General features: G+C 46.7%; 1 protein-coding gene across 6 annotated transcripts in view; it reads left to right on the forward strand.

Moving 5' to 3' along the window:
• Nucleotides 1–6585: 6585 nt before the first annotated feature.
• ARMC2 (armadillo repeat containing 2) overlaps nt 6586–26077 on the forward strand; it is a 54205-nt gene continuing 34713 nt past the window's right edge. For 2 of the 6 annotated variants that reach the window (XM_064170058.1, XM_064170057.1), the window contains exons 1-4: nt 6588–6973; nt 7947–8193; nt 10244–10316; nt 10970–11129. In XM_064170058.1, the coding sequence (XP_064026128.1) occupies nt 7976–8193; nt 10244–10316; nt 10970–11129 (451 nt within the window). In that variant the 5' untranslated portion in view covers nt 6588–6973; nt 7947–7975. Of the gene's footprint in view, nt 6974–7946; nt 8194–9677; nt 9729–10243; nt 10317–10969; nt 11130–26077 lie in introns of those variants that run through there. The other 4 variants (XM_064170060.1, XM_064170055.1, XM_064170056.1 and 1 more) reach the window with 4 other exon arrangements.

The raw sequence follows: 26077 nt of genomic DNA on the forward strand, positions 1-26077 counted from the left end.
AAGTCTATTCCCAGCTTTCTGAGGGGCTCCTGTGCCTAAGCCAAAGCCTAACAGTTTAACAGTGAGTAGTGGCAAACCAGAATCCAGAGTAAATGCCTTGCCCTTGGTTACTTTACCGGTATGTGAATTGTTCCAAGTGTGAAGTGCTGTACTAACAGGAGCTAAAAGAAATACTGGGAGGGGGTGGGTTTAACCCCTCCCACCTAGCAGTGTTGATTTCATCTGCTTCTCACAATCTATCCTACCAAATATGCCTACCTTTCAGAACTACTCCAGCTTTGGAATGAAGGTGTCAGCAGCTGCAAGACTCCGTGGGGTGTGATCATTTTATCTCCTGCCTGAGGACGATGTTTAAACATATGCCAAATGAGAAAGGTTAATTCTTCTAGCATTACTCTGGAGTACACTTAATGGTAGTCTTGTTACTGGCTGACCTCCTGTACCTACAGAGATTAAGCATCTTGGACAAATTTTCATTGCTTGAATCTGTGCCAAATCCTTTTTAATGTGTGAAGGACTTGATCACTTTTAAACCAGTGGCGTCGAGCAAACACATCTGGGTCATTTGATGGCAAGGAGCCTGCTTGGTTTGTGCAGTAAGGGAACAGAAATCCCTAACTACCACAAGGACACCTAAAGAAAATGTATCTACACAGAGCTTTGTCAATAGTCTAATCTGATTGCTAGGTACATCCTGCCCGGACCAGGCTGAGTGATGCTGCAGCAGCCAGCAGCACTGCTGCCTTACAGGATGGAAACACAATTATCTGTGTCCAGGGCTTCCCATCAGAAGCATAACCTCAGCTCTGAAAAGAAGGGATATACTTTTAAAGTATTTATGTTGTGGAAATGAAAATAAATTAGATGATGTTGTAGCACTGGTTTTAGCAACTTGCACTTACTCCCATCATTTTTAGACTTAAAATGTAGCTGAAAAATGTTGCTAAATCTATAATGGGGCTATTTTTAGGGCTTTTTTAATGCAACATTGACTATTAACATTTCACAGCATCTGGCAGCTTTGGCTTTGCTGATAATATTGAACCTTGCTGAATGGGAATCTTTGTATCATTTAAGAGCAGCAATTTGCACTGCCTGATTCCTCTGTCTTCTGCTCACTAGTAGGGATGATGACAGGTGATGGCTCAAAAGGTAAGTCAGCTTCCATGCATACCCTCTGTCTACAGTAAGCACTCTAGATGTTGGACATGAGGTTCACCAGGAAAATTCATCATGGCATGTTACCTACTTTATTTATTCATTGTGCTTGATACAGCTACTAAAAATAGCTGTTCTTAGATGAGTGAGTCTTCTTCTCTCACTTGTGTCAGTTGGCTGCTTCTAATAATGTAACTCATTTGACAAAACTGAACTCTTGAGATGAATGGACTGCACTCATCTGCTAACAAAAGGTGAAACTGTGTCCTCAAGGAGTATTTGGATAGTTAAAAAAAATCCTTAGCGTTGATGTCAACTAAAAGGAAAAAGAAAAGGGAGGTTATTCTGCCCCTGTACTCAGCACTGCTCAGGCCACACCTTGAGTGCTGTGTCCAGTTCTGTACTCCTCAATTGAAGAGAGATGTTGAGGTACTGAACATGTCCAGAGAAGGGTGACAAAGCCGGTGAGGGGCCTGGAGCACAGCCCTGTGAGGAGAGGCTGAGGGAGCTGGGGGTGTGCAGCCTGCAGCAGAGGAGGCTCAGGGCAGACCTCATTGCTCTCTGCAGCTACCTGAAGGGAGGTTGTAGCCAGGTGGGGTTGGTCTCTTCTGCCAGGCAAGCAGCAACAGAACAAGGGGACACAGTCTTGAGTTGTGCCAGGGCAGGTCTAGGCTGGATGTTAGGAGGAAGTTGTTGTCAGAGAGAGTGATTGGCATTGGAATGGGCTGCCCAGGGAGGTGGTGGAGTCACCATCCCTGGAGGTGTTGAAGCCAAGCCTGGCTGGGGCCCTTAGTGCCATGGTCTAGTTGACTGGATAGGGCTGGGTGCTAGGTTGGACTGGATGAGCTTGGAGGTCTCTTCCAACTTGGTTGGTTCTGTGATCTATCCCCAGATAAGCTTTCTGCCACCAAATTAATGTTATCATTTTGTATGTCTTTTCTGGCAGGCAGAATCCATTGGTGGCTCAGGATAAATCCAGACCATGACACTAACCACCACTGGCTCTGAAGCACTGCATTTAGAAGTTTAGGCAAGGCACTAGAAAGGAATGTAACAAAGCAAAAAAGATGATGGTAGACACATGGTTGTGTGTTTCACATGCACTGAGCTCTCTTAAAATAACACGGAAGGAAGAAAGAAAAGCCAGAAAATTATATATCAGCAGTACTATTTCTAAAAATAATGGTTTTCAAACTTTTCCATGAGGCATTAACAGCTCTTTAAGGGATAATCTTTATTGCTTTGTAATGTACAAAGCCATAAACAGCTGCTGAGATTGATTAATAGCCAAAGGAAAGTTGAGGCATGTAATCAATCTAAAAAGCCATTTATTGTGAGTATACTACAAAGCAATAGAGATTATTGCTGTTGCACAACAACCCATAACAGGGAAAGCACACAGCCACACACAGAGTGAAAACAGTTGCTTGCTCTTTGAGGCTTGCAGTGCTGTGCTCTCTCCTGAACTTCCAAACGGCAATGTCTTTGCCTAAGGCAGGTCTAGGGAGGTTCTTCTCCCCCTCTGCTCTGCCCTGGTGAGACCACACCTGGAGTATTTTTGGATCACCTAGCTCCAACCTCCCTGCTATGGGCAGGGACACATCTCACTCAGGTTGCTCAGAGCCCTGTCCAGCCTGGCCTTGAAGACCTCCAGGGATGAAACTTCCACTACCTCCCTGGGCAACCTGTTCCAGGGCCTCACCACTGTCATGGTGAAGAACTTCCTGACATCCAATCTAGTTTTGCTCTATCCCCCCCAGTCCTATCACTACGTGACACCTTAAAGAGTCCCTCCCCAGCTTTCCTGTAGCCCCTTTCAGATACTGGAAGACCATAATAAGGTCTCCTTGGAGCTTTCTCTCGAAACTGAACAATCTCAACTCTCTCAGTCTGTCTCCATAGGAGAGGAACTCCAGCACTCTGATCATCACTCTCCTGGCCCTTCTCTGGACTCACTCCCATACATCCACATCCCCTGGTAACAGTGGCTCCAGAACTGGTTGCAGTGCTCCAGGTGGGGTCTCACCAGAGTGGAGTAGAGGGAGAGAATCACCTTCCTCAACTTGCTGGCTGCACATCTCTTGATGCAGCCCAGGATCAGGTTGGCTCTCTGGGCTGCAAGTGCGCACATACAGGTTCTCTGGAGGGCACCAAGCTCTAGAGGGGCTCTCAGCACCATACTTGCTCACACTGTCTGCTGGAAATGTCTCACCTAGTAAATCCAAGGATCAAATTTGCCTTTTCCACATCCCCTAAACATTTGAAACCAGCAGTTAAGTTACACTTCCAAGCACAATGTGCATATTTCTGTTTCTGAACTGATGACCTTGTGACTGAGGAAATTTGTATGAGTTCACATGGGCACAAGCCTGCAATCTGCACTATTAAATTTCATTCTATTTCTATTACTGTAGTTCTCAAGGTTATTCAGGTCTTCCTGTATCATATTGCCATGCCCTTCCATATTAATGATGTCTCCCACTTCCATGTCATCAGCAAATTTCATTAACAAACTCCATCTTCCTATTTTAAGGTAATGAATAAAAATACGACTCAAGATGTATCCTTGAGGAACTCTGTTAGTAAAATATCACTCAAAGCCAAGTATCACAATTTCACATTTGCAGGATGTGCAGTTTCAGCTCACTGAAAATGAAATTTCAGATTCTAGTGGGTAAAAAAAATCTTCCAAACTCTTGTCCTTGCAAATCTGATCTATTTCATACCTGAAGGTACCTAAAATTTTCATAGAATCATAGAATCAACCTGGTTGGAAAAGACCTCCAACATCATCCAGTGCAACCTAGCACCCAGCCCTATCCAGTCAACTAGACCATGGCACTAAGTGCCCCAGCCAGGCTTTGCTTGAACAGCTCCAGGGACAGCAACTCCACCACCTGCCTGGGCAGCCCATTCCAATGCCAATCACTCTCTCTGCCAACAACTTCCTCCTAACATCCAGCCTAGACCTCCCCTGGCACAACTTAAGACTGTGTCCCCTTGTTCTGTTGCTGCTTGCCTGGCAGAAGAGACCAACCCCACCTGGCTACTACCTCCTTTCAGGTAGCTGTAGACAGCAATGAAGTCACCCCTGAGGCTTCTCTTCTGCAGGCTGCACACCCCCAGCTCCCTCAGCCTCTCCTCACAGGGCTGTGCTCCAGGCCCCTCCACAGCCTTGCTGCCCTTCTCTGGACACCTTCCAGCACCTCAACATCTCTCTTGAATTGAGCAGCCCAGAACTGGACACAGCACTCAAGGTGTGGCCTGAGCAGTGCTGAGTACAGGGGCAGGTTAACCTCCCTTGTCCTGCTGCCCACACTGCTCCTGATACACTTGTATTTAAAAACACCTACATAAAGCATTATAATAAGGATTTTTTCCCATTTCCTTGCCCATTCCTCTTTACAGCTATAAAAATGTGAAGTCTTAAGAATTGTACTCATGGCATAGTGGTTACTTTGTTTCCAAGCATTTGACTATGGTAGTTAAAATACTGTTTTTAAAGGCTTTTTTAAATCCTAGCAGTCAATTTTCATCCTGTAGCCATTTTTACATTTGATTTCTTTTCACTTTCATACTATTCCAGCAAATCACAGCTTCCCTGGAGAACATGATCCTCATGCTTGAGACCACATTCTCTGTGATTTCCTGTTCTCTTTGGCTCTGGAACTTCCTACTGCCTTGTTTTCCCACTTGGGACAGCCATTGCATTCTTCTTGCTTAAATTCACAACCTTCATGCCCCTTCCCTACTTTTTTTTCCCCCCTCCCCAGTGATAGCAAAATAAATGAAAATCTTTCAGTAATCATCAGTGCTATTTCTATGCTCCCTGTTAGTATTTTATTTGCCAAGTGATTGTCACTGCAGGCCATGACCTTTTGTTCAGAATTTTAAAGAGTTCTACTATCAGCAGCCAGACTGAAGCTCATTCCTGTCTCAGCTGCATCTAATACTACATTTGTGCTGCAGGTCAGTCGAAGAGTGAAAGAGAGCTTGCTTTTTGCAGCTGGGGTTGCTGGTGAAGCTGGGTGTGCTGCAGAGGGAGGACTGAGTGGTAAGGTATAGCAACATGGGCAGATGCTAGGTATAAGTGCTGCCAAGGTAACTGGACCTGCAAAGAAGTGCTCTGCAGATCAAGAGTTCCTGCTAGCAGGACTGCTGCCAATAACAGTGTCTCATTCAGGGCCAGCAACAAGAGTGTACAGGAGATAGAAGGTGCAGCAGGATGCTGCTGTGGTGAGCAATCTGCTGTGACCCTCGGTGTCTGATGTGATCCTGGCCACTGCCACACCATGCCTGTGGAAAACTTCTTGTGTCTCTGTTTCTGCTCTGTAAACCTGACCTTAGAGAGAATGTATTGCAACAAGCCACAACCAGCCCCTGCAAACTGAATACTTGTATCAACCCTAATCTGGGATTTTGTCACCTGCTGTTAAACCCTGAAGGAGAGCCCAGACCAGCCAGAGGAAGTATGCTCCTCTAGAATCACAGAATGGTATGGGTTGGAATGGGTTTCTGAAGAGCATCCAGTCCAAATCCCCTTCCAGAGCGGAATCATCCAGAGCAAATCACACAGAACATGTCCAGGTGGCTTTGGAATCTTCAGAAACAGAGACTCTGCAGGCTCTCTGGGCAGCCTGGTCACCCTCAAAGTGAAGAAGGTGTTTCCTTATGTTTATGTGGAACTTCAGTGCCCCTTGTCCTGTCACTGGACACCACTGAGAAGAGTCTGGCTCCATCCTCCCGACGCTCACCGTTTAGGTATTTCAAAGTATTAATGAGATCCCATTTCAGCCTTCTCCAGGCTAAACAGCCTCAGGGCTCTCCATCTCATGCGGTAGGTGTTTAGGGGCTTCTCCACTGGATTCTTCTTTACTTGTTTCTTGTCCCTCTTGAACTGGGGAGCTTGGAACTAGATACTGTATTTGAGGTGAGACCTTGCTAGGGCAGAGTACAGGTGGGGGAGAACCTCCCTCGACCTGCTGACCACACTCTTCATGATACACCCCAGGATGCCATCCACCTTCTTGGCCATGAGGGCACATAGCTGGCCTGGTCATTCTTGTCCACCAGCACTCCCGGGTCCTTTTCCCCAGAGCTGCTCTCCAGCAGGCCAGTCCCCAGCCTGGTGTTCTTCCCTAGAAAACCATCCCCCATGGGGCCAGCGCTGGGGCAGGACTTTGTTAGGGCAGAGTACAGGTGGGGGAGAACCTCCCTCGACCAGCTGACCACACTCTTTTAATGCAGCCCAGGGTGCCATCGACCTCGCTGCACCTGAGGTGCGGCGCTGCTCCGGGAGCGGCTGGCACCCCCGCGGCGTTATCCCAGCTGCCTCCCCGCAGCGCTCTCCCAGTGCCCCCCGGCCCCCGGGCGCTGCTCCGCGGTCGGGCTGCGCATGCGCTGCGTGTGCCCCGCTGGCGCTGTGGCCGCTCGGCGCTGGCGGCCCCGCGGCTGCAGCTGGGGCGCGCACGGGGCACCAACGGCTCTGCTGCGCGGCACTGCGCGCTCCGCGGCCGAGGGGAGGGGAGGGCAGGTCCGGAGGGTCCCTCCCGAGGCGGCAGCACGCCGTGCGGGGCCCGGCGGCCATGCTGCGTAGCGTTGCCATAGGAACGGAGGGCGCCGGTTCTGTCGGGTACGGGGATCGTCTGCAGCGGTAAGGGAGGAGGGAACCGGCACCGGAGACGAGCGGAGGCGGCGGCGGGCCCGCAGCCACCATCTCTGCAGAGAAGGGCTCGTCGGTACCGCCGAGCAGGCAGGGCGCCGTGGCCAGTGCCCCGCCGGTCGTCCCGCCCGTCGTCGCGGGCTGGGCTGTGCGGTGAGTCGGGCGGGAGGTTTTGCAGCCGTGGCCGGAGGGAGAGGGCCCTCGGTCCGTTTGCCGGCACCTTGCTGTCCGCCGGGGCCTGCGGGCAGCGGGCGGGCTTGGTGCGTCAGAGGCTTTTGCTCCGCAGGTGCTGCTTGTTAGGGGAGTGCCCCGCACCTGGGGCCGCACGGGAGCCTGCTCAGCTGCGCGCTCCCTGCCTCCCAACTTTGTTCTCTGGGCTTTGGCACCGCCATTTCTCTTGCAGAATTTCACCGAGCCGGCAGCCTACCGGTTGTGACTGGTAAGCTGCTGGTGTTTAACGTTGTATCTAATAACGCCCAGCATCAGTTCACTCCTGCCCAACCTGACGGGAGGTTTGGGTTGGTAATTTATCTCGTATTAGCGGTAAGCTTCGTTTGCATGTGCTGGGAGATGGGCTGGGGAGGCATTGCTCCCAGATAAAACAACGGGTGGCTTGTTCTGTCTTACCTCTGCTGATAACTGTGCTTCCCTTGCTGATAGTAATAGCACTTTGGCTGAGTAAGAAGCTGCCCTCGGTAAGATTGATAACTGCTATTGGGTATTTCCCAAGTTCATTGGACAGAAAGTGTCTCTTTACAACACGTTGTTGAATCCCTCTTTTGGCTGTGATGTTCTTTATGTAATCAGGTGTTAAGGAACAGCTTTTCTCTAGTGTTGGCCCAGAAAGCATCGTGCTACTGAGTGTGGTGTATTTTAGCTCCTTCTAAGGGATTGAAAGTCCTTCGTGTCAGATGCTTTTTGCTCTTCGGTGTTTGCCTACAGAAGTGAGAAACAGCGAGGGAAATGCAGCATCGTTGAGCCTTATTTTCCACTCCCTCAGCCTTACCTTAGGCTTCTGTTATCATGTTGTTTGTAACTACACTGTGGCAGCATAAACTTTGATGATTGAGTAGTTAGCGATTTAAAACGAGCACCATGTTCTGTGCCTCCCCTGTCTGTTGTACAGTGCTCTTCCCTGGAGTACTCTGCAGAGCAATGCAAGCTGCAAAGGATAACGATTCAGGAGAGGCAGAACCATTCTACAGCCTTTCAGTGCCAGGGCACAAGACCAGTGCTGAGATTGTAAATGAAGCCAGAGTTGCTCTACGAACGCTAAGAACTCAGAGGCCACTTACACCTGCAGGGGACCAAAGGAAACTTTTTGGATCTGGATCCTCACAAACTCCTCAAAGCAGGCCTCCTTCAGTTTTCAGGTACTGTGGCTTTAAGATTTCCACAAAACCCCCCCCCCCCCCCCATATATCCTGTAGATAATTTTTTTCCTCAGATATTCTTTAGCAGCAAGAGATTTGGTTCTGTAATTATGGTCCTGGGGTTTCTTATTAGGGCTGGGTGCTAGGTTGGGCTGGACGATCTTGGTGGTCTCTTCCAACCTGGTTGATTCTATGATCTGTGTTCCTAGTCCCATCGTTTGCCTTCTTCTAATGATCTTTTATGGTGTTAATCTACATGTCCAGGAAGTCCCCATGGATTTAAAGCTACCAGAAGCAATCATCACAGCAGTTTTGTATGTGAAGAATAGCAGAGGAAAACAGTCTGTAACTCACCTTTTTTCTTAAGGCAATGGTATGCTTTTAGTTGAGATAATCATAGAATCAGTCAGGGTTGGAAGGGACCACAAGGAGCAGCCAGTTCCAACCCCCCTGCCATGCCCAGGGACAGCCTACCCTAGATCAGGCTGCCCACAGCCTCATCCAGCCTGGCCTTAAATACCTCCAGGGATGAAGCTTCCACCACCTCCCTGGGCAACCCATTCCAGGCTCTCACCACTCTCATGCTCAACAACTTCCTCTTCATGTCCAGTCTGAATCTCCCCACCTCCAGCTTTGCTCCATTCCCCCCAGTCCTGTCACTACCTCATAGCCTAAAAAAGTGCCTCCCCAGCTTTTTTTTTAAGCCCACTTCAGATACTGGAAGGCCATAAGAAGGTCACCTGGAAGTCTCCTCCAGCCTGCACAGTCCCAACTCTTTCAGTCTGTCCTCACAGCAGAGCTGCTGCAGCCCTCTCAGCATCCTCATGGCCCTTCTCTGGACATGATCCAACATCTCCACATCCCTCTTGTAATAGGGGCTCCAGAACTGGATGCAGCACTCCAGGTGGGGTCTCAGCAGAGTGGAGCAGAGAGGGGAATCACCTCCCTATCCCTGGTGGCCACATTTCTACTCTAACCCAGGCTCTGGTTAACTTTCAGGGCTGCAAGTGCACACTGCTGGCTCATGTTGAGCTTCTTGTCCAGCAGCACCCCCAAGTCCCTTTCCTCAAGGCTGCTCTCCAGCCACTCACTGCCCAGCCTGGATTATATCTAATATAATCTTTAGCTTTCCCCTAGACACTCTGACAGCTTGCTTGTTTCCATGTAAGCTGTGTGATAGATCTTTGGGTTTTTTTTCAGAGCTTTCTTTGTTTAAAAAAAAAAAAAGATAATTACAGATCTTGAGGTTTGAAATGCTCACTTCTAAACAAAATATATACTACTTCAGAAGTATTTCTGTGTGGAATTCTGTTACAAATTATGATTCACAGAGCTCAATGGATCTCTCTCTTGGGATAAAGAGGGAGAAAAAAAACATATTGGGCTTTTAAAATCCATTTTCCCAGTAATTTTTTTTAGCTCTCTTATGTTCCATTTCTGTAATAACTGTAAGGAGGAGATATGAGCTGTATCTATCCTATTAGGTGTCAGGCATGCCAGAAAGGATGCTAAAACATGGTTGAATGGCTCTACAGGTTGGTATCCATGTAATTTTCATGGCAGCATGACCCAAGGCACTCAATGTACCCCATACAGGAATGTTATGCCCTTGCAGGGAGTGAGATCTTGAGAGTGCCCTTCCAGGTAATGAGGTCCCTCTGGCTGACATCCATGCTTGTTCTGTGTATGGGAAGAAGCATGCTCAAGCCTGCACAAACTCCTGCCCTGCAGTGTTATGCATGTTGTGCTTGGGCACTAACCACAGTTGGATGCATGAATTTGAACTTGTATTTGAGAATCTTTGTAGGTGTGTATGGAATAAATTGTGTCATGGCAGGTGTGCCATGTAATTCATCTGCCTCCATGCTGCTGGAGTCCCAGACACCAAAGTTAAACAGCATTCATGGAAGAAGAGTAGTGGTGTAAAAGTGCTGTCACTCTTCTTTCTCCTTTCCCCCATGTTCATTGACAGAGGGAGAAAGCACACAATCAAAAACCCACAGTCACTGGGTCTGCTTTATTCATGCTATGTTTGCTTTCTTTCTGCTAGTCTTCATGCATCCAGTTTTGATGTGACTGAGTCAAGACCAATGCCTGGCATTCGCCTTAGCCCACTGGATCCTGTGAGTACTCTGGAAATCTGTGCAACACTGAGATAAGAATCACTGAGATAAGAATGTCAGGGGCGGGAAGGGACCTCCAAAGCTCATCCAGTCCACTCCCCCCGCTAGAGCAGGATCACTCTGAAACACAGGAGGTTTCCCTCTGAGCATCAGCAAACACTCCTGTGAGGGTGATGAAGTCCTGGCACAGGATGCCCAGAAATGTTCAAAAGCTTCCTTCAGTGCTGACAGTGGTACAGATCTGTCTGGCTTGGTGAGGAGAATGCTGTGATTAGAGGCACAGAACGCTAGGGTCTGGAAGGGACCTCCAAAACTCATTCAGTCCAACTCCCCTGCCAGAGCAAGATCACCTCTACCAGATCATACAGGAACACATCCAGGTGGGTCTTGAATATCTCCAGAGAGAGAGAGACTCCACAACCCCTCTGGGCAGCCTGTTCCAGTGTTCCATCACCCTCACAGGGAAAGAAAAAATCCCTCATGTTTCCATTCTAGACATGAAAATGAGAATTCCTTAATGAGCAAACTCTTACCTGTTCTGAACTTAACCTTTGGCAGACATCATTTGGTCTTCTTTTTAATTGAATTTTAGCTTCTATGAAAGTGAGATCATCTCTGCTTTTATTACAGTCTCTTCTTTGTCTTTGTCACAGAAACCAATGCTCCCTGCTTTTGCAAAAGATGAAGATTCTTCCCTTCCCAAACCTCCTGCTGATGCTGCAGAGGTTAGGAAAGTCAGCAGTGCTCGGCCATGCTTATTTAGAAGACCTCAGGGAAACTTCCTTTCTGCTGAAATGGTTCCTCTTGACCACAGTAAGAATGGTTTGAAACATATTATTGCCTACCAAAACAACTGCTTGATGGGGTTTAACACCATTACACAAATCCTGTGATTAAAAGCACCTGCATGTGCTTTCAGAGTCAGTTCTGAAAATGCTGGATTGGCTTTAGGCACTTTTGAAGATGTCAGTTCCAAAAACTGTGTTGGCTTTCACTTCTGAGAGTGAATGGAAAGCTCCTCAAATGCCTTTTTTTTTTTTCCTTATAAGTATTTTTTTTCCTGTAGGTTTCCTGGTTTCATTTTATTTCCTATAGGTTTCCAGGTAATTTGGTGTTTTTAACTCCTATAGGTTTCCAGATTGGTTTTTCCCTCCCTGTAGATTTCCTGGTTGTTGTTTTTTTTCCTATAGGTTTCCTTTTTTGCTTCTGTTTTTGGTCTTTTTTTTTCCCTATAGGTTTCCTGTTTGACCCCCTCCCACAGGTTTCCTGTTTGTTTCCCCCCCCCTATTTTGTTTTTCTCTGTAGTTTTCCTGGTTTGTTGTTTTTTATCCTATAGGTTTCCTTTTGTTTTTTGGTTTCAGTGGTTTTTTTTTCTATAGGTTTCCTGTTTGAGCTTCTTCCACCCCCCATAGGTTTCCTGTTTGTTTTTACCCCTATTTTGTTGTTGTTATTTCATTTTTCTCTATAGGATTCCTGGTTTGTTGTTGTTGTTTTCTTTCCTATTGGTTTCCTGTTTGTTTTTTCCCCCTATTTTGTTGTTGTTGTTATTTCATTTTTCTCTATAGGTTTCCTGGTTTGTTGTTGTTGTTTTCTTTCCTATAGGTTTCCTGTTTGGTTTTTTTCCTATAGGTTTCCTGTTTGACCTCCTCCCACAGGTTTCCTGTTTGTTTCCCCCCCCTGTTTTGTTGTTGTTGTTTTTCTCTGTAGGCTTCCTGATTTGTTGTTTCTTTTTCTATAGGTTTCCTGTTTGAGCTTTTTTTTTTCCCCTATAGATGTCCTGTTTGTTTTTTTCCCCCTATTTTGCTGTTGTTATTTCATTTTTCTCTATAGGTTTCCTGGTTTGTTGTTGTTGTTGTTTTCTTTCCTATAGGTTTCCTGTTTCTTTTTTTCCTATAGGTTTCCTGTTTGGCCTCCTCCCACAGTTTTCCTGTTTGTGTACCCCCCCCGTTTTGTTGTTGTTGTTTTTCTCTGTAGGTTTCCTGGTTTGTTGTTTCTTTTTCTGTAGGTTTCCTGTTTGTTTTTTGGTTTCAGTGTTGTTTTTTCTATAGGTTTCCTGTTTGAACTTTTTTTTCCCCCTATAGATGTCCTGTTTGTTTTTTCCCCCTATTTTGCTGTTGTTATTTGATTTTTCTCTATAGATTCCCTGGTTTGTTGTTGTTCTTTTTTTTCCCTATAGGTTTCCTGTTTGATTCCCCCCACACATAAGTTTCTTGTTTGTTTTTCACTCTATTTTGTTGCTGTTGTTTGGTTTGGGTTTTGTTTTTTTTTCTCTCTAGGTTTCCCATTAATTTTCTTTTTTTCCTACAGGTTTCCTGGTTGTGAGTTGTTTGGGGTTTTTTCCTCTATAGGTTTCCTGGTGTTGAAATTGTTTTTCCGCCTTTAGGTTTCCTGGTTGTGAGGTTTGGTTTTACCCCCTTTAGGTTTCCTGGTTGTGAGGTTTGGTTTTACCCCCTTTAGGTTTCCTGGTTGTGAGGTTTGGTTTTACCCCCTTTAGGTTTCCTGGTTGTGAGGTTTGGTTTTACCCCCTTTAGGTTTCCTGGTTGTGAGGTTTGGTTTTACCCCCTTTAGGTTTCCTGGTTGTGAGGTTTGGTTTTACCCCCTTTAGGTTTCCTGGTTGTGAGGTTTGTTTTTTTTCCCCTCTAGGTTTCCTGGTTGTGAGGTTTGGTTTTTTTCCCCTCTAGGTTTCCTGGTTGTGAGGTTTGGTTTTTTTCCCCTCTAGGTTTCCTGGTTGTGAGGTTTGGTTTTTTTCCCCTCTAGGTTTCCTGGTTGTGAGGTTTGGTTTTTTCCCCTCTAGGTTTCCTGGTTGTGAGGTTTGGTTTTTTTCCCCTCTAGGTTTCCTGGTTGTGAGGTTTGGTTTTTTTCCCCTCTAGGTTTCCTGCTTGTGAGGTTTGGTTTTTTTCCCCTCTAGGTTTCCTGCTTGTGAGGTTTGGTTTTTTTCCCCTCTAGGTTTCCTGCTTGTGAGGTTTTTTTCCCTCTAGGTTTCCTTCTTGTGGGTTGTTTTTTTTCCCCTGTAGGTTTCCTGGTTGTGAGTTGGTTTTTTCCCCTGTAGGTTTCCTTCTTGTGAGTTGGTTTTTTCCCCTCTAGGTTTCCTGCTTGTGAGTTGGTTTTTTCCTCCTCTAGGTTTCCTTCTTGTGAGTTGTTTTTTTCCTCCTCTAGGTTTCCTTCTTGTGAGTTGGTTTTTTCCTCCTCTAGGTTTCCTTCTTGTGAGTTGTTTTTTTCCTCCTCTAGGTTTCCTTCTTGTGAGTTGGTTTTTTCCTCCTCTAGGTTTCCTGCTTGTGAGGTTTGTTTTTTTCCCCTCTATAGGTTTCCCACTTGTGAGTTTGTTGTTGCCCTCTAGGTCTCTAAGTAATGTAATTTTTCCTGGAAGTTGTCTTCAATGGGTCAAATTTAACGTTAAATGCTGAGATGCTTAAAGAGATAATGACATGACATCACCTAAGGAGATTCCCTGGTGGATTGTTGAGCACAAAAGGAGGAGTGAAAAGGAATGATCTGTCTTGACAGGCCTCCAGCTACATTGTATTTATTGTAAAGAGTTTCATTAGCGGTGACTTAATAGAGGTCGCTTAACGTGGGATTTAAAAGCAATTTCCCTGCAGATGGGAAACGATTTGACATTTTGTTTTCCTGCATGTTGGCTTGTAACAAAATGTGCCGGAACTGTGTCTTTAGTGGAGAGTCACTGGCCATAAGGACAGCTCTGACTTTGTCTGGGACTGCTGCTTTGCAGATCATCCATCATTAACCAGAATTATCCCACTTTTTACCTTACTGCCAAAGAAATTGGACACAAAAAGTACTGAACCTCATGATTATGTGCATAGTCTAGAAACAGATTTCTTTATGCCATAGAATCATAGAATCAACCAGGTTGGATGAGACCTCCAAGATCATCCAGTCCAACCTAGCACCCAGCCCTATCCAGTCAACCAGACCATGGCACTAAGTGCCTCATCCAGTCTTTTCTTGAACACCTCCAGGGATGGTGACTCCACCACCTCCCTGGGCAGCCCATCCCAATGCCAGTCACTCTCTCTGCCAACAACTTCCTCCTAACATGCAGCCTGTACTTGGCACAACTTGAGACTGCATCCCCTTGTTCATGTTCCTCTATGCCTAGTTTAATCCATTAGCCCTAAGTTGATTTTACTAATTGGAGAAGTTGACAACCTAAGTTAACTACAGCCTGGGTTTGCCTCTTCTCCCCTTTAGGGATCCTACAGATATTTGCAAGGTTTTTTTGTGCAGGCTCTTAGCATGTTTACATAGCAAGGTTACAAGATCAACAGCTACCTTTTTGCTTCATAATATTCAGATCCTGAAATAGAATCACTTCTTCCTGTGTGATCTGTTCTAGGTGATCCTGCTCTTGGCAGGGGGGTTGGACTGCGTGAGCTTTGGAGGTCCCTTCCAGTCCCTGACAGTCTGTGATTCCTTCCCAAGGTGCAATCCACCTATCTGGAAAAATGAAAGAAAAAGAAAATCATTTTTAGTGAAGGATTCAAATGTGAAAACAACAACAACAAAAACAGCCTGCAGAAGAGGAGGCTCAGGGCAGACCTCATTGCTGTCTGCAGCTACCTGAAGGGAGGCTGTAGCCAGGTGGAGTTGGGCTCTTCTGCCAGGCAAGCAGCAACAGAACAAGGGGACACAGTCTCAAGCTGTGCTGGGGGAGGTCTAAGCTGGATGTTAGGAGGAAGTTGTTGTCAGAGTGATTGGCATTGGAATGGGCTGCCCAGGGAGGTGATAGAGTTGCTGTTTCTGGAGGTGTTGAAGCCAAGCTTGGCTGGGGCACTTAGTGCCATGGTCTGGTTGATTGGCCAGGGCTGGGTGCTAGGTTGGTTGTGGTCTCTTCCAACCTGGTTGATTCTATGATCCTTGGGGTGCCTCCCAGCCCTGACAATTCTGTGATTCTATGAATTTGAAGATGATGCTGTTTATGCATGAAAACAAAACTATTAGGAGGAAAAAAATGATGACACTTATGTTCTTAGGAAGCTTCTACTCTCAGAAGACTAACATGTTTGCAGGTATTGGATAATGCTTTGCTTAGGTTACATCTTCTACATCATAAACACTTGAGGCACCTTATATGAAGTAAAAAGGTACTTTAAATTAGATTCATAGAATCAACCAGGTTGAAAGAGGCCTCCAAGATCATCCAGCCCAACCTATGACCCAACAACATTGTGTTCAGGAGGAAGACTTCAAGGAATGTGAAAACATTTACTAGCTGGACTCCTGTCATTCTCTGTACGAGGCAGTTGTCCCAGCCTTGGTTCTGTCTCCCAGTGACTGCAAATCCTTGCAAGAATTAAGCAGAAAGATGGTAGAAATAGTGAAGGAGAAGGTGTGTGGGGCTGCCTGCTCCCCTCTCCTCTCAGTTCCTATGCAGGTGCCAACAGAACTTTCCTAATAAAGCTGTTTTTCTGTGGATGATGAACTGCAGAGCAACACCAAAAGAGCATGGCAGACTCCTGCCATTAATGCTATTACAGAGCAGAAGGGAAGGGTTTTATTCCAGCAAGAGACTTGCTCACTTTCCATCTTAGGTTCTTTTGTTGTCCCAAGGACTGCTGAAAAGAAGGAGCAGTGCTAATGAAATCAGTGCTGCTTTGTAAAGGTAGAGGGAGCAAAAGAAAGAGAGAGAGAACATGACCTTTTGAAGAAAAGACTTATTTGTCATGTTGTTTGCAGTTCTGGGTCTCAAATAAGCATCTAGTTAGAGCAGAATGGGGATATTAATTGAACAGACTTGAATTTATTGACATGCTGCCTCGGGAAAGCAAGGAGCAATTTCTGACAGCCATCAGGAAGCTCAGCTCTGTTTACATCTTCTCCCAGCCATTGTGCCTTGCCATCTATTGTGATTGCTGGAGAAATGAAACTTCTGAAATGTTTTCTGCATTCACATCTTTCAACAGCAGTGTCAGCAGTGACGGCAGGTTTGCTGATGAAGAGCAACAGTTTCCCTGGTGAGAAAAGATGAATTAGTTTTATTCTCCCTTTCCAATCTCTCAGTATTCTGAAAGCTTAGATGTCATTCTAGGGCTCCCTAGAAACATAGGTGCCCTCAAAGAGGAAAAGCTTTGGTGGCAAATAGTTGATTCCCCTGTGGCCTGCTCCAGACTTTTAATAAGTGATTTCTATAAATAGCTACAAAAGGATTAGAAGATGCAGTAAAGAAGATATCCTATGCCCTGGTTTCTGTCACCATTGCTCTCCTTGTTAAATGCCTGTTAGACAGAATCCTTGAGAGGTATTCATCAGCTGCTTCCATCAGCCTGGCTTCTCTTTCTTGTACTTCTCAGAGTTTTGGAATGCTTCAATAGAAACTGATAAAAGGGGCAAGTGAATACTGGAAATCACTTCTGTCTGCTTAAAACTGGTTTGTGCCCATAATGTTAATTCCTTGTCTCCTTGGAGAAAAGGATTCCTCCAGAGGAGATAAACTTCTTTCCACAGGGAGCAACCCTTCTGGTTTGCTCTGGATGAATCTTTGAACTGAATGCTCTGGTGTAGATATCACTTTGTTGTATAGTTGAGTTGATGCAGGTTCTCCAGACTTCCTTCAGGATTTGTCTTTCTCTTCTTTTATTTATTTTCACAACTTCTGGAGCTCTCATATAGACATGGACACAATAAATGAATCCACTCCTAACTAATCTTTCTCTCAGTTGCACCGTGGATTGATACCATTAATTTCAGGAAGAAGCAATCCAGTGGAGTGGCAGCTTTCTCAGGCAGAGCTTTCTCCAGTGTTCACCAAAGAAAGGAGGACTGATACCTGCCCTTCCAAGAAGGTGCCTCTTAATCTACAGGGTTAGGGGATACTGACATTGGGGAGATGAAGATCCTGAGAGTCTTTATTACCATTTGAATGGTAAATCTAGGAGAGAGTGCCATGGAATGGGGAGAGAAGAAATGCCAATACAGTCTGGGCAGGACCAGAGTAACAATGGATTTGGACTGGATTTTTGTTATAGAATTAATCAGGTTGGAAGAGACCTCCAAGATCATCCAGTCCAACCTAGCACCCAACCCTAGCCAATCAACCAGACCATGGCACTAAGTGCCTCATCCAGGCTTTGCTTGAACAGCTCCAGGGACAGCAACTCCACCACCTCCCTGGGCAGCCCATTCCAATGCCAATCACTCTCTCTGACAACAACTTCCTCCTAACATCCAGCCTAGACCTCCCCTGGCACAACTTGAGACTGTGTCCCCTTGTTCTGTTGCTGCTTGCCTGGCAGCAGAGCCCAACCCCACCTGGCTACAGCCTCCCTGCAGGCAGCTGCAGGCAGCAATGAGCTCTGCCCTGAGCCTCCTCTGCTGCAGGCTGCACATCCCCAGCTCCCTCAGCCTCTCCTCACAGGGCTGTGCTCCAGGCCCCTCACAGCTTTGTCGCCCTCCTGTGGACACCTTCCAGCACCTCAACATCTCTCTTGAATTGAGGAGCCCAGAACTGGAGACAGCACTCAAGGTGTGGCCTGAGCAGTGCTGAGTACAGGGGCAGAAGAACCTCCCTTGTCCTGCTGGCCACACTGCTCCTGAGCCAGCCCAGGATGCCATTGGCCTTGCTGCCCACCTGGGCACACTGCTGGCTCATCTTCAGCTCCTCTCTACCAGTACCCCCAGCTCCCTCTCTGCCTGGCTGTTTTCAGCCACTCTGTCCCCAGCCTGTAGCAGTGTTTGTGGTTGTTGTGGCCAAAGTGCAGAACCCTGCATTTGGCCTTGTTCAGTCTCATCCCATTGGCCTCTGCCCATCCAGCCTGGCCAGGTCCCTCTGCAGGGCTCTCTTATCCTGCAACAGTTCCACACCTGCTCCTAGCTTGGTGTCACCTGCAAACTTATCGATGCTGGGCTCAGTCCTTTGGTCCAGATCATCAATAAAGACATTGAACAGGACTCAGAATGAGAATATTCATGAAAGAGTCAAGACAGGAAGATGATGGTGTTGTGGCTTTCAGATTCAAATATATTTAGACTGGTATTTCAGGTGTTTCTGGTTAGAATTAGGCTGTCACTTGTCTGCTAGCTTAAAGATAACCTGCCACAAACAGATATTGCTAATATTTTCAGCATGAGACAGAAAATGCAAAGGCTGGGAAGAATAAAAAGGATTTTCATCAACCTCTATTATTCTTTTAAGCCATACTATTTAACATGGGCATGAAGCTCTTCATCAACAGCCTGTGTAAATACAGTGCTGCATTCTTTTTGTCACCAGTGCTGTCATAAGTAATGGACTATGCCCATGATTGTGCTTACAGAGGAATTGTTATTTGCTCATCTGTAGGATGAGTCAGAGAGTAGTTGGCCTATTTGTCAATGTACTTGTGCAGATTATCTGCCTTCTGCTATTGCCCCTTTCTCAGAGCATTGGTATCAATTACAGTTAGAGTCTCACTTACAGTTTCCACTCCCTTATTGCTGTGCACTGTCTGCATCTGAGCAGGCTTTGCAAAACTCTTTTCAGATTCTGGTTTATGTGGAATAGTCTCTGGTCTTATCTCTACTTCAAGACAGATTGGGTTTACATGGGTGCAAGAGAATCACAGAAACATTCAGGTTGGAAAAGCCCCTCAGGATCACCAAGTCCACTCATATCCCTACTCTACAAGGTTCACCCTAAACCATGTTCCCAAGCATCACATCACTTTTAAACACATCCAGGCTTGGTGACTCCACCACCTTCCTGGGCAGCCCATTCCAATGCCTTACCACTCTTGCTGGGAAAAAAATGTTTCCTAATATCCAGTTTCCTAATAGCATTCATATTTCCAGAGCTGGCTGAGTCTAGTCTGGGCAATTTCTAAAGTGGGGAGGGAACACCCAAACCATCACAAGTCTGAACCTACCCAGTGGCAGCTTGAGGCCATTCCCTCTTGTTCTAGCACTAATTGTGTGAGAAGAGACCAACAGCAACCTCTCTACAAGATCCTTTCAGGTAGCTGTAGGCAGTCATGAGGTCTCCCCTCAACCTCTTCTGTTTCAAATTAAGCATCCCCAGCTCCTTCAGTTGCTACTCATAAGATTTATTCTCCAGGATTGTGAGAAGAGGATCACAGTCTCTGGAGGAACAAAATCAAGTGAGATCTTGGCACTGGCAGATAGCATACTCACTGCCCTTACCTTTTTTTTTCACCCCTTGTTATTCCTACTTCTCAAACTCATATTCTTCATGCTTGAGTCACTCTCTCAGTTACTGTGCTCCTCTGTTTCTTTCCTGCTTTCCCATTTTCTAGTCTTGCCTTCCAAAGTTGTAAGAATGTGTAGGTGTTACATGAACCTTAGGATGAAGGGAGAAGAGGGTAGCATCTAGAGGGGAATACCTTCAAGTCTGTTCAATTCAGAAAAGATGATCACATTCTCTTGTTTTCTCTAGTTAAGCTTCACTACCTCACTGATCAAAGGTGCTTGCTGGAGGCACAATTCTGTAGAGAAGCATTAACTTGTCAGTACTGGGCTCTGCTTCCCTCTTAACTGGTAACTAAATAACTGATAGGGCACCAGGGCTGTGTCTGGACTAATCATAGAATCAACCAGGTTTGAAGAGACCTCCAGGATCATCCAATCTATCACCCAGCCCTGTCCAATCAACTAGACCATAATTAATAACAAATTAAATGAAGGATTGAAGTCTCTGGCTTGGCAACCAGCTGCTGTGCCATGGGTTATCTTACTACAACAAAAGTGTTCTTAACCTCCTCCCTACCACACAAAATGTTGGCTGGGGATGTCCCTACCTCTGCTTGTCTGTGCTCTGTGCCCAGGTATTTGTCAAGGAAGGTTCTACCTTTCTTGGCCCAAAACCACAGCAGGACTCTGCTGAGGGTCTAGCTGTACAGAAAGGTGTGGCCCAAAATTCAGGCCCATTGCCAGACTGTTTTACAAGTCAGGCTCTAAGATGGTTATGGCTCTGCAGTATGAGGAAGGAGCACAAGTGCTGCTCCTGTATGATCTTATATGTTGGTGGATTAGACCTTGTTGTTGTGTGCAGCTTCTTTGGAGAGAACTGGCCCAATTCTGTGCCTCTGGGATGCAGTCCTTGGAAATGTAGTTTTTCCCTGGAATGCCACTGCCTCAAGCTGAGACTGAGCAGGTTTAGATTGGACATTAAGGAGAAGAGAGTGGTCAGGCACTGCAATGAGCTGCCCAGGGAGGTAGTGGAGTCACCCACCCTGGATGTGTTTAAGGGTTGTTTGGATGTGGTGCTTAGGGCTATGTTTTAAGGTGAATCTTGTAGAGTAGGGCTATAGGTTGGACTTGGTGATCCTGAGGGGCTTTGCCAACCTGCATGTTTGTGTGATTCTGGAGGTGAGAGTTTGCAGGTTTACCATCCTCATGGCAAGGACAAGCAAGTAAACATCTAAACATGCAGAGTTTCTGAACAAATGCAGCTTTCACTGAATTATGCATTCTTTCTCCAGGGAAAAATACTGAGCACAGTACTGCAGTGCTGACTCACCTTACCTTTGGAAGTCCTCATAGTCTGTGTACATTCCAGAAAGCATAGGGGCTACTATGGTCTCGCTTGTATGAGAAGGACAGAGGTGATCCAGTTGCCAAATTTTTTCCTCTCTAAATCATCAGAGCCTCTGTCAGTTGATTTCCTGATGAGTGCCTTTATCAGATGCTCAGATTTCTGCCAATTGACTTTGTTTCCAAGGCAACCACTCTCTTGACAAGCCAGTTCCCTTCAATTGTAGGTAACTTATTTTTTCAGAGTAGGTTGATTACATTTTAACTGCGTCGTTCTTAACAAGATATTGCTGCTGAAGTTTCAGCCCTAGATGAAAATGAAAAGGTAACAAATAAAAGAAAGAAGGGCAAAAGCTTCTGTGACTGAAATGGAGTTGGCAGTGAGGTAAAGGTGGGTAAAAGGGATTTTATGAGCTCTCACAAAATTGATCAGTTGCACATATTCCCTAAAGAGAAGCCATTCTCATTTATGTGCATGTCAAGTGCATTCTTGTTCTGACAGTAACCAGAGTTCCACTGAAGCTGTTGAACTTAGAAGGATGTTTCCCAAAAAGCAGAGATAGTTCTGTGAACATCAGCAGCACAGCAATCTGCCTTCCTGATGCAGTCTTGTTGGCATCAAGAAGAGTGTGGCCAGCAGGTCTAGGGAGGTTCTTCACCCCCACTGCTCTGCCCTGGTGAGACTACACCTGGAATACTGTGTCCAGTTTTGGGCTCACCAGTTCAAGAGAGACAAGGACCTGCTGGAGAGAGTCCAGCAGAGAGCCACGAGGATGATTTGGGACTTGAGCATCTCCCCTATGGAGAGCGACTGAGAGCCCTGGGGCTGTTTGGTCTGGAGAAGAGAAGACTGAAGGATCTTATCCATGTGTACAAATATCTGAGGGGTGAGTGTCAAGTGGCTGGGGCCAATCTCTTTTGGGTGATTGACAGCAATAAGCCAAGGAGCAGTGGATGCCATCTGGAACATAGAAGATTTCACCTCAACATGAGGAGAAACTTCTTTATAGTGAGGGTGACAGAGCCCTGGAACAGGCTGCACAAAGAGGCTGTGGAGTCTCCTCTGGAGACTTTCCAAACTCTTCTGGATGCATTCCTGTGCAGTCCACTATGGATAATCTTGCTTTGGCGGGGGGAGGGGGCTGTGTGTTGGACTTGATGATCTCTGGATGTCCCTTCCAACCTCTAAGGTTCTGTGATTCTGTAACAGGTTAAACAAAATGGGAATAACAGTGCTAGCATCTTTAGGAGGAAATTTAGGAGGCTGGGTTGCGTTGGTACCTGAACTATAAATGGAATAAGAAGTGTTTAAACATACACTGAGAATAGAAAACAGATGAAGACTTTTAGTATAGAATTTGAAGGAGGAAAGACTCCCATTTAGTAGCAAAGAGAGTGTCTTGTGCTGCACATTCAGCACTGCTCAAATAGATTTGCCACAGGTGTATCTCGTAGCCCCCCTTGCCAAAGGAAGTCCAGTGATGCAGCCAGCAGGAATGATGCCATTACTCACTGCTACCTTACAAAGACAGGACAAGGGATCTGTTTCTCGTGCTAGCAGCACCAGTGAGCACCACACAGCTTGCAGCAACAGTTCCCAGGCCGACCTGGAAATAACAATATTCACTTCCAAAGTTTTTGGTTCTTTGAAAATTCTTCCCATCGCATCCTTTAAATGTGTTCATTCTTTGAGGGAAAAAAAATCATTGTACTCGTGAGGAGATGCTGAGCTTGAGAGTGGCGATGAAGCAAGCTCTGCCTCTTCGTGGGTGCGCTTCGCTTCTGCTGTCGCTTTCAGCCTGCCGCTGGCAGCGCTTTTGCGCTCCGTCCTGGCGCCCTCTTGCGGGGTGTGCCGGGATCGCCGCGGAGCTGTCCCGGGCACTCGCTGTCCTGTTTCCCATGGCCAGGTGACCTACTGACTTAGTGAAACGACTTCTCAGCGCTCCCGGCCAGGTGGCCATGTGCAGCTCTCGGGGTGAAGGGAGAATCACAGGGTGCTGCACTTTGGCCACAACAACCCCATGCAGAGATACAGGCTGGGGTCAGAGTGGCTGAGAGCAGCCAAACAGAGAGGGATCTGGGGGTGCTGATTGATACCCACCTGAACATGAGCCAGCAGTGTGCCCAGGTGGCCAAGAGAGCCACTGGCATCCTGGCCTGCATCAGGAATGGTGTGGTCAGCAGGAGCAGGGAGGTCATTCTGCCCCTGTACTCTGCACTGCTTAGACCACACCTTGAGTACTGTGTTCAGTTCTGGGCCCTCCAGTTTAGGAGGGACATTGAGATGCTTGAGCATGTCCAGAGAAGGGCAACGAGGCTGGGGAGAGGCCTTGAGCACAGCCCTACAAGGAGAGGCTGAGGGAGCTGGGATTGGTTAGCCTGGAGAAGAGGAGGCTCAGGGGTGACCTTATTGCTGTCTACAACTACCTGAGGGGTGGTTGTAGCCAGGAGGAGGTTGCTCTCTTCTCTCAGGTGGCCAGCACCAGAACAAGAGGACACAGCCTCAGGCTGTGCCAGGGGAGATTTAGGCTGGAGGTGAGGAGAAAGTTCTTCCCTGAGAGAGTCATTGGACACTGGAATGGGCTGCCCGGGGAGGTGGTGGAGTCGCCGTCCCTGGAGCTGTTCAAGGCAGGACTGGACGTGGCACTTGGTGCCATGGTCTGGCCTTGAGCTCTGTGGTAAAGGGTTGGACTTGATGATCTGTGAGGTCTCTTCCAACCCTGATGATACTGTGTGATACTGTGTAACTTTAGAGGTTGGAAGTGACCTCCAGAGACCAAGTCCAACCGCCCTACCAAGCAGGATCACTTCGGGTAGTTCACGCAGGAATGCATCCAAGCAGGTTTTGAAAGCCTCCAGAAAAGGAGTCTCCATAACCTCTCTGGGCAGCCTGTTCCAGGGCTTTATTATCCTCACTGTAAAGTTTCTCCTCGTGTTGAAGCGTTTTGAACACTGCCTTCTGATCTGTGTGTGGCTGTGCACTACCCTGCAGTGACCAGATGAAAAAGCCTGGCCCAGGTTCATTGTGACTAAGGAGTACAAGCTCAAAGGGACCAGGAACAGGCATTTCAGTCTCTGGGAAGTAATCAAATTGTTGTGATCTGGAGATCTTTTTCTGTCTTCACTGAAGAATTTTGTTGTTGTTTTCTAGATGTGTATTGATTTTTTTTTACTGCTGTTGGTAAAGAGAAATAATATTCAACACATCCACATTCTAAAAGACCTGTTGATGTTCTTTCTCACTTGTCACAGAGTCACAGAGTTGTCAGGGCTGGGAGGGACCTGGATGGTCATCCGGTTCCAGCCCCCCTGCCATGGGCAGGGACACCTCACACTAGACCACATTAGGTTTTCCCATCCATAGGCTTAACAATTTGTCAATCCAGGAATATTTTCTTTGCCCATCACTTTTTGTGAACTGGCAGAGTTGCACAGAAACTGAAAGAGTTATTGTCAGGCTACAGCAGCTGAATAGAGAGATTCTGGATTGCCTGGAGAGATGCATTTGCTTCATTTTGAGTATTATTTTCTCATAGCTTGAGTGCTGTGTCCAGTTCTGGGCTGCTCAATTCAAGAGAGATGTTGCAGTACTGAACGTGTCCACAGGAGGGCGACAAAGCTGTGAGGGGCCTGGAGCAGAGCCCTGTGAGGAGAGGCTGAGGGAGCTGGGGGTGTGCAGCCTGCAGCAGAGGAGGCTCAGGGCAGAGCTCATTGCTGTCTGCAACTCCCTGAAGGGAGGCTGTAGCCAGGTGGGGTTGGGCTCTGCTGCCAGGCAAGCAGCAACAGAACAAGGGGACACAGTCTCAAGCTGTGCCAGGGCAGGTCTACGCCGAATGTTAGGAGGAAGTTGTTGTCAGAGAGAGTGATTGGCATTGGAATGGGCTGCCCAGGGAGGTGGTGGAGTTGCCTTGCCTTGCCTGGAGGTGTTGAAGCCAGGCCTGGCTGGGGCACTTAGTGCCATGGTCTGGTTGATTGTCTAGGGCTGGGTGCTAGGTTGGACTGGCTGAGCTTGGAGGTCTCTTCCAACCTGGTTGATTCTATGACTCTGTGTTTCATACATGGTAAACATGTGTGTAAGAGGCTGGTATAGAAACCTGACCTTTCTGCTCTGCCATTATTATGCTTTAGAACTGTTTTTCTGGACCTGAGAAGATGCAGTGTTCTGCACCCTCCTGGTGAAGGCTGTAGTGGGCTGTGCTTGTATTTTCTTCTTTGCTATGCCATGGGAGTCAGAGGAAATACAGCCCCAGGGAATTCTGCTTTTTTAAATAGCACATATAAATTATGTGCTATTGAACATCCAAACCAGTGTGTTAGTAGGGTTGTTTCTTTTATCACAGAAACATTCTGGTTGGAAAAGCCTTTCAGGATCACCAAGTCCAACCCATATTCCTACTCTACAAGGTTCTCCCTAAACCACATCCCCAAGCAGCACATCCAGATGACTTTTAAGCACATCTGGGCTTGGTGACTCCACCTCCTCCTGGGCTGCTCATTCCAATGCCCAACTACTCTTGCTGGGAAAAAATGTTTCCTAATATCCAGTCTAAAACTACCCAGTGGCAGCTTGAGGCCATTCCCTTTTGTTCTATCACTATCTACCTGTGAGAAGAGACCAGCAGCAACCTTTCCACAAGGTCCTTTCAGGTAGCTGTAGGCAGCCATGAGGTTTCCCCTCAACCTCCTCAGTTTCAAACTAAGCATCCCCAGTTCCTCCAGGCCTTTCCCCAACTTTGTGGCCCTCCTCTGCACTCTCTCCAGCATCCTTCTTGTATTGAGGTGCCCAAACATTCTGGATTTTCCCTTAGCTTGAGCATACTTCATCTTTCATCCAAGAGGAAAGAGTGGAGTAGCAGTAGGAACTGTCACTCATTCCTTCTCCATAGTGCAGTGCTCATTTACAGATCATTCCTCTTTTCTGCTATGCTTTGTGTTTATCCTTTCACCTTCTGCAGAGAGGAGGGAGGACTGTTTGAATATTGATCTGCTCCTAGCCACTCAGGCTTCTGTCAAAAGGCTACATGTGCTAAGTCAGGCAGTACACAGCCTTTGGAAGCTCAGTGTTGCTAAGGCTCTTGTATTTACATGCTAAAAACAGCAGCCAATAAATGTAGACTGATTAGTGATGGCTGCTTTTTTTTGTACAACCAGAATGCAAAGCTGTGGTTAAGAGCTATGAGACACTGAGACCTTTGACTTGCTGAGTTCTTTTGCTTGAGTGTGTTTGCTGCTGACTTGGGATCCATTCAGTCAGAACGATGAGGACAGTTCCTGTG

Source organism: Pogoniulus pusillus, chromosome 33 (genome assembly GCF_015220805.1).
Source record: "Pogoniulus pusillus isolate bPogPus1 chromosome 33, bPogPus1.pri, whole genome shotgun sequence".
NCBI lineage: Eukaryota > Metazoa > Chordata > Aves > Piciformes > Lybiidae > Pogoniulus > Pogoniulus pusillus.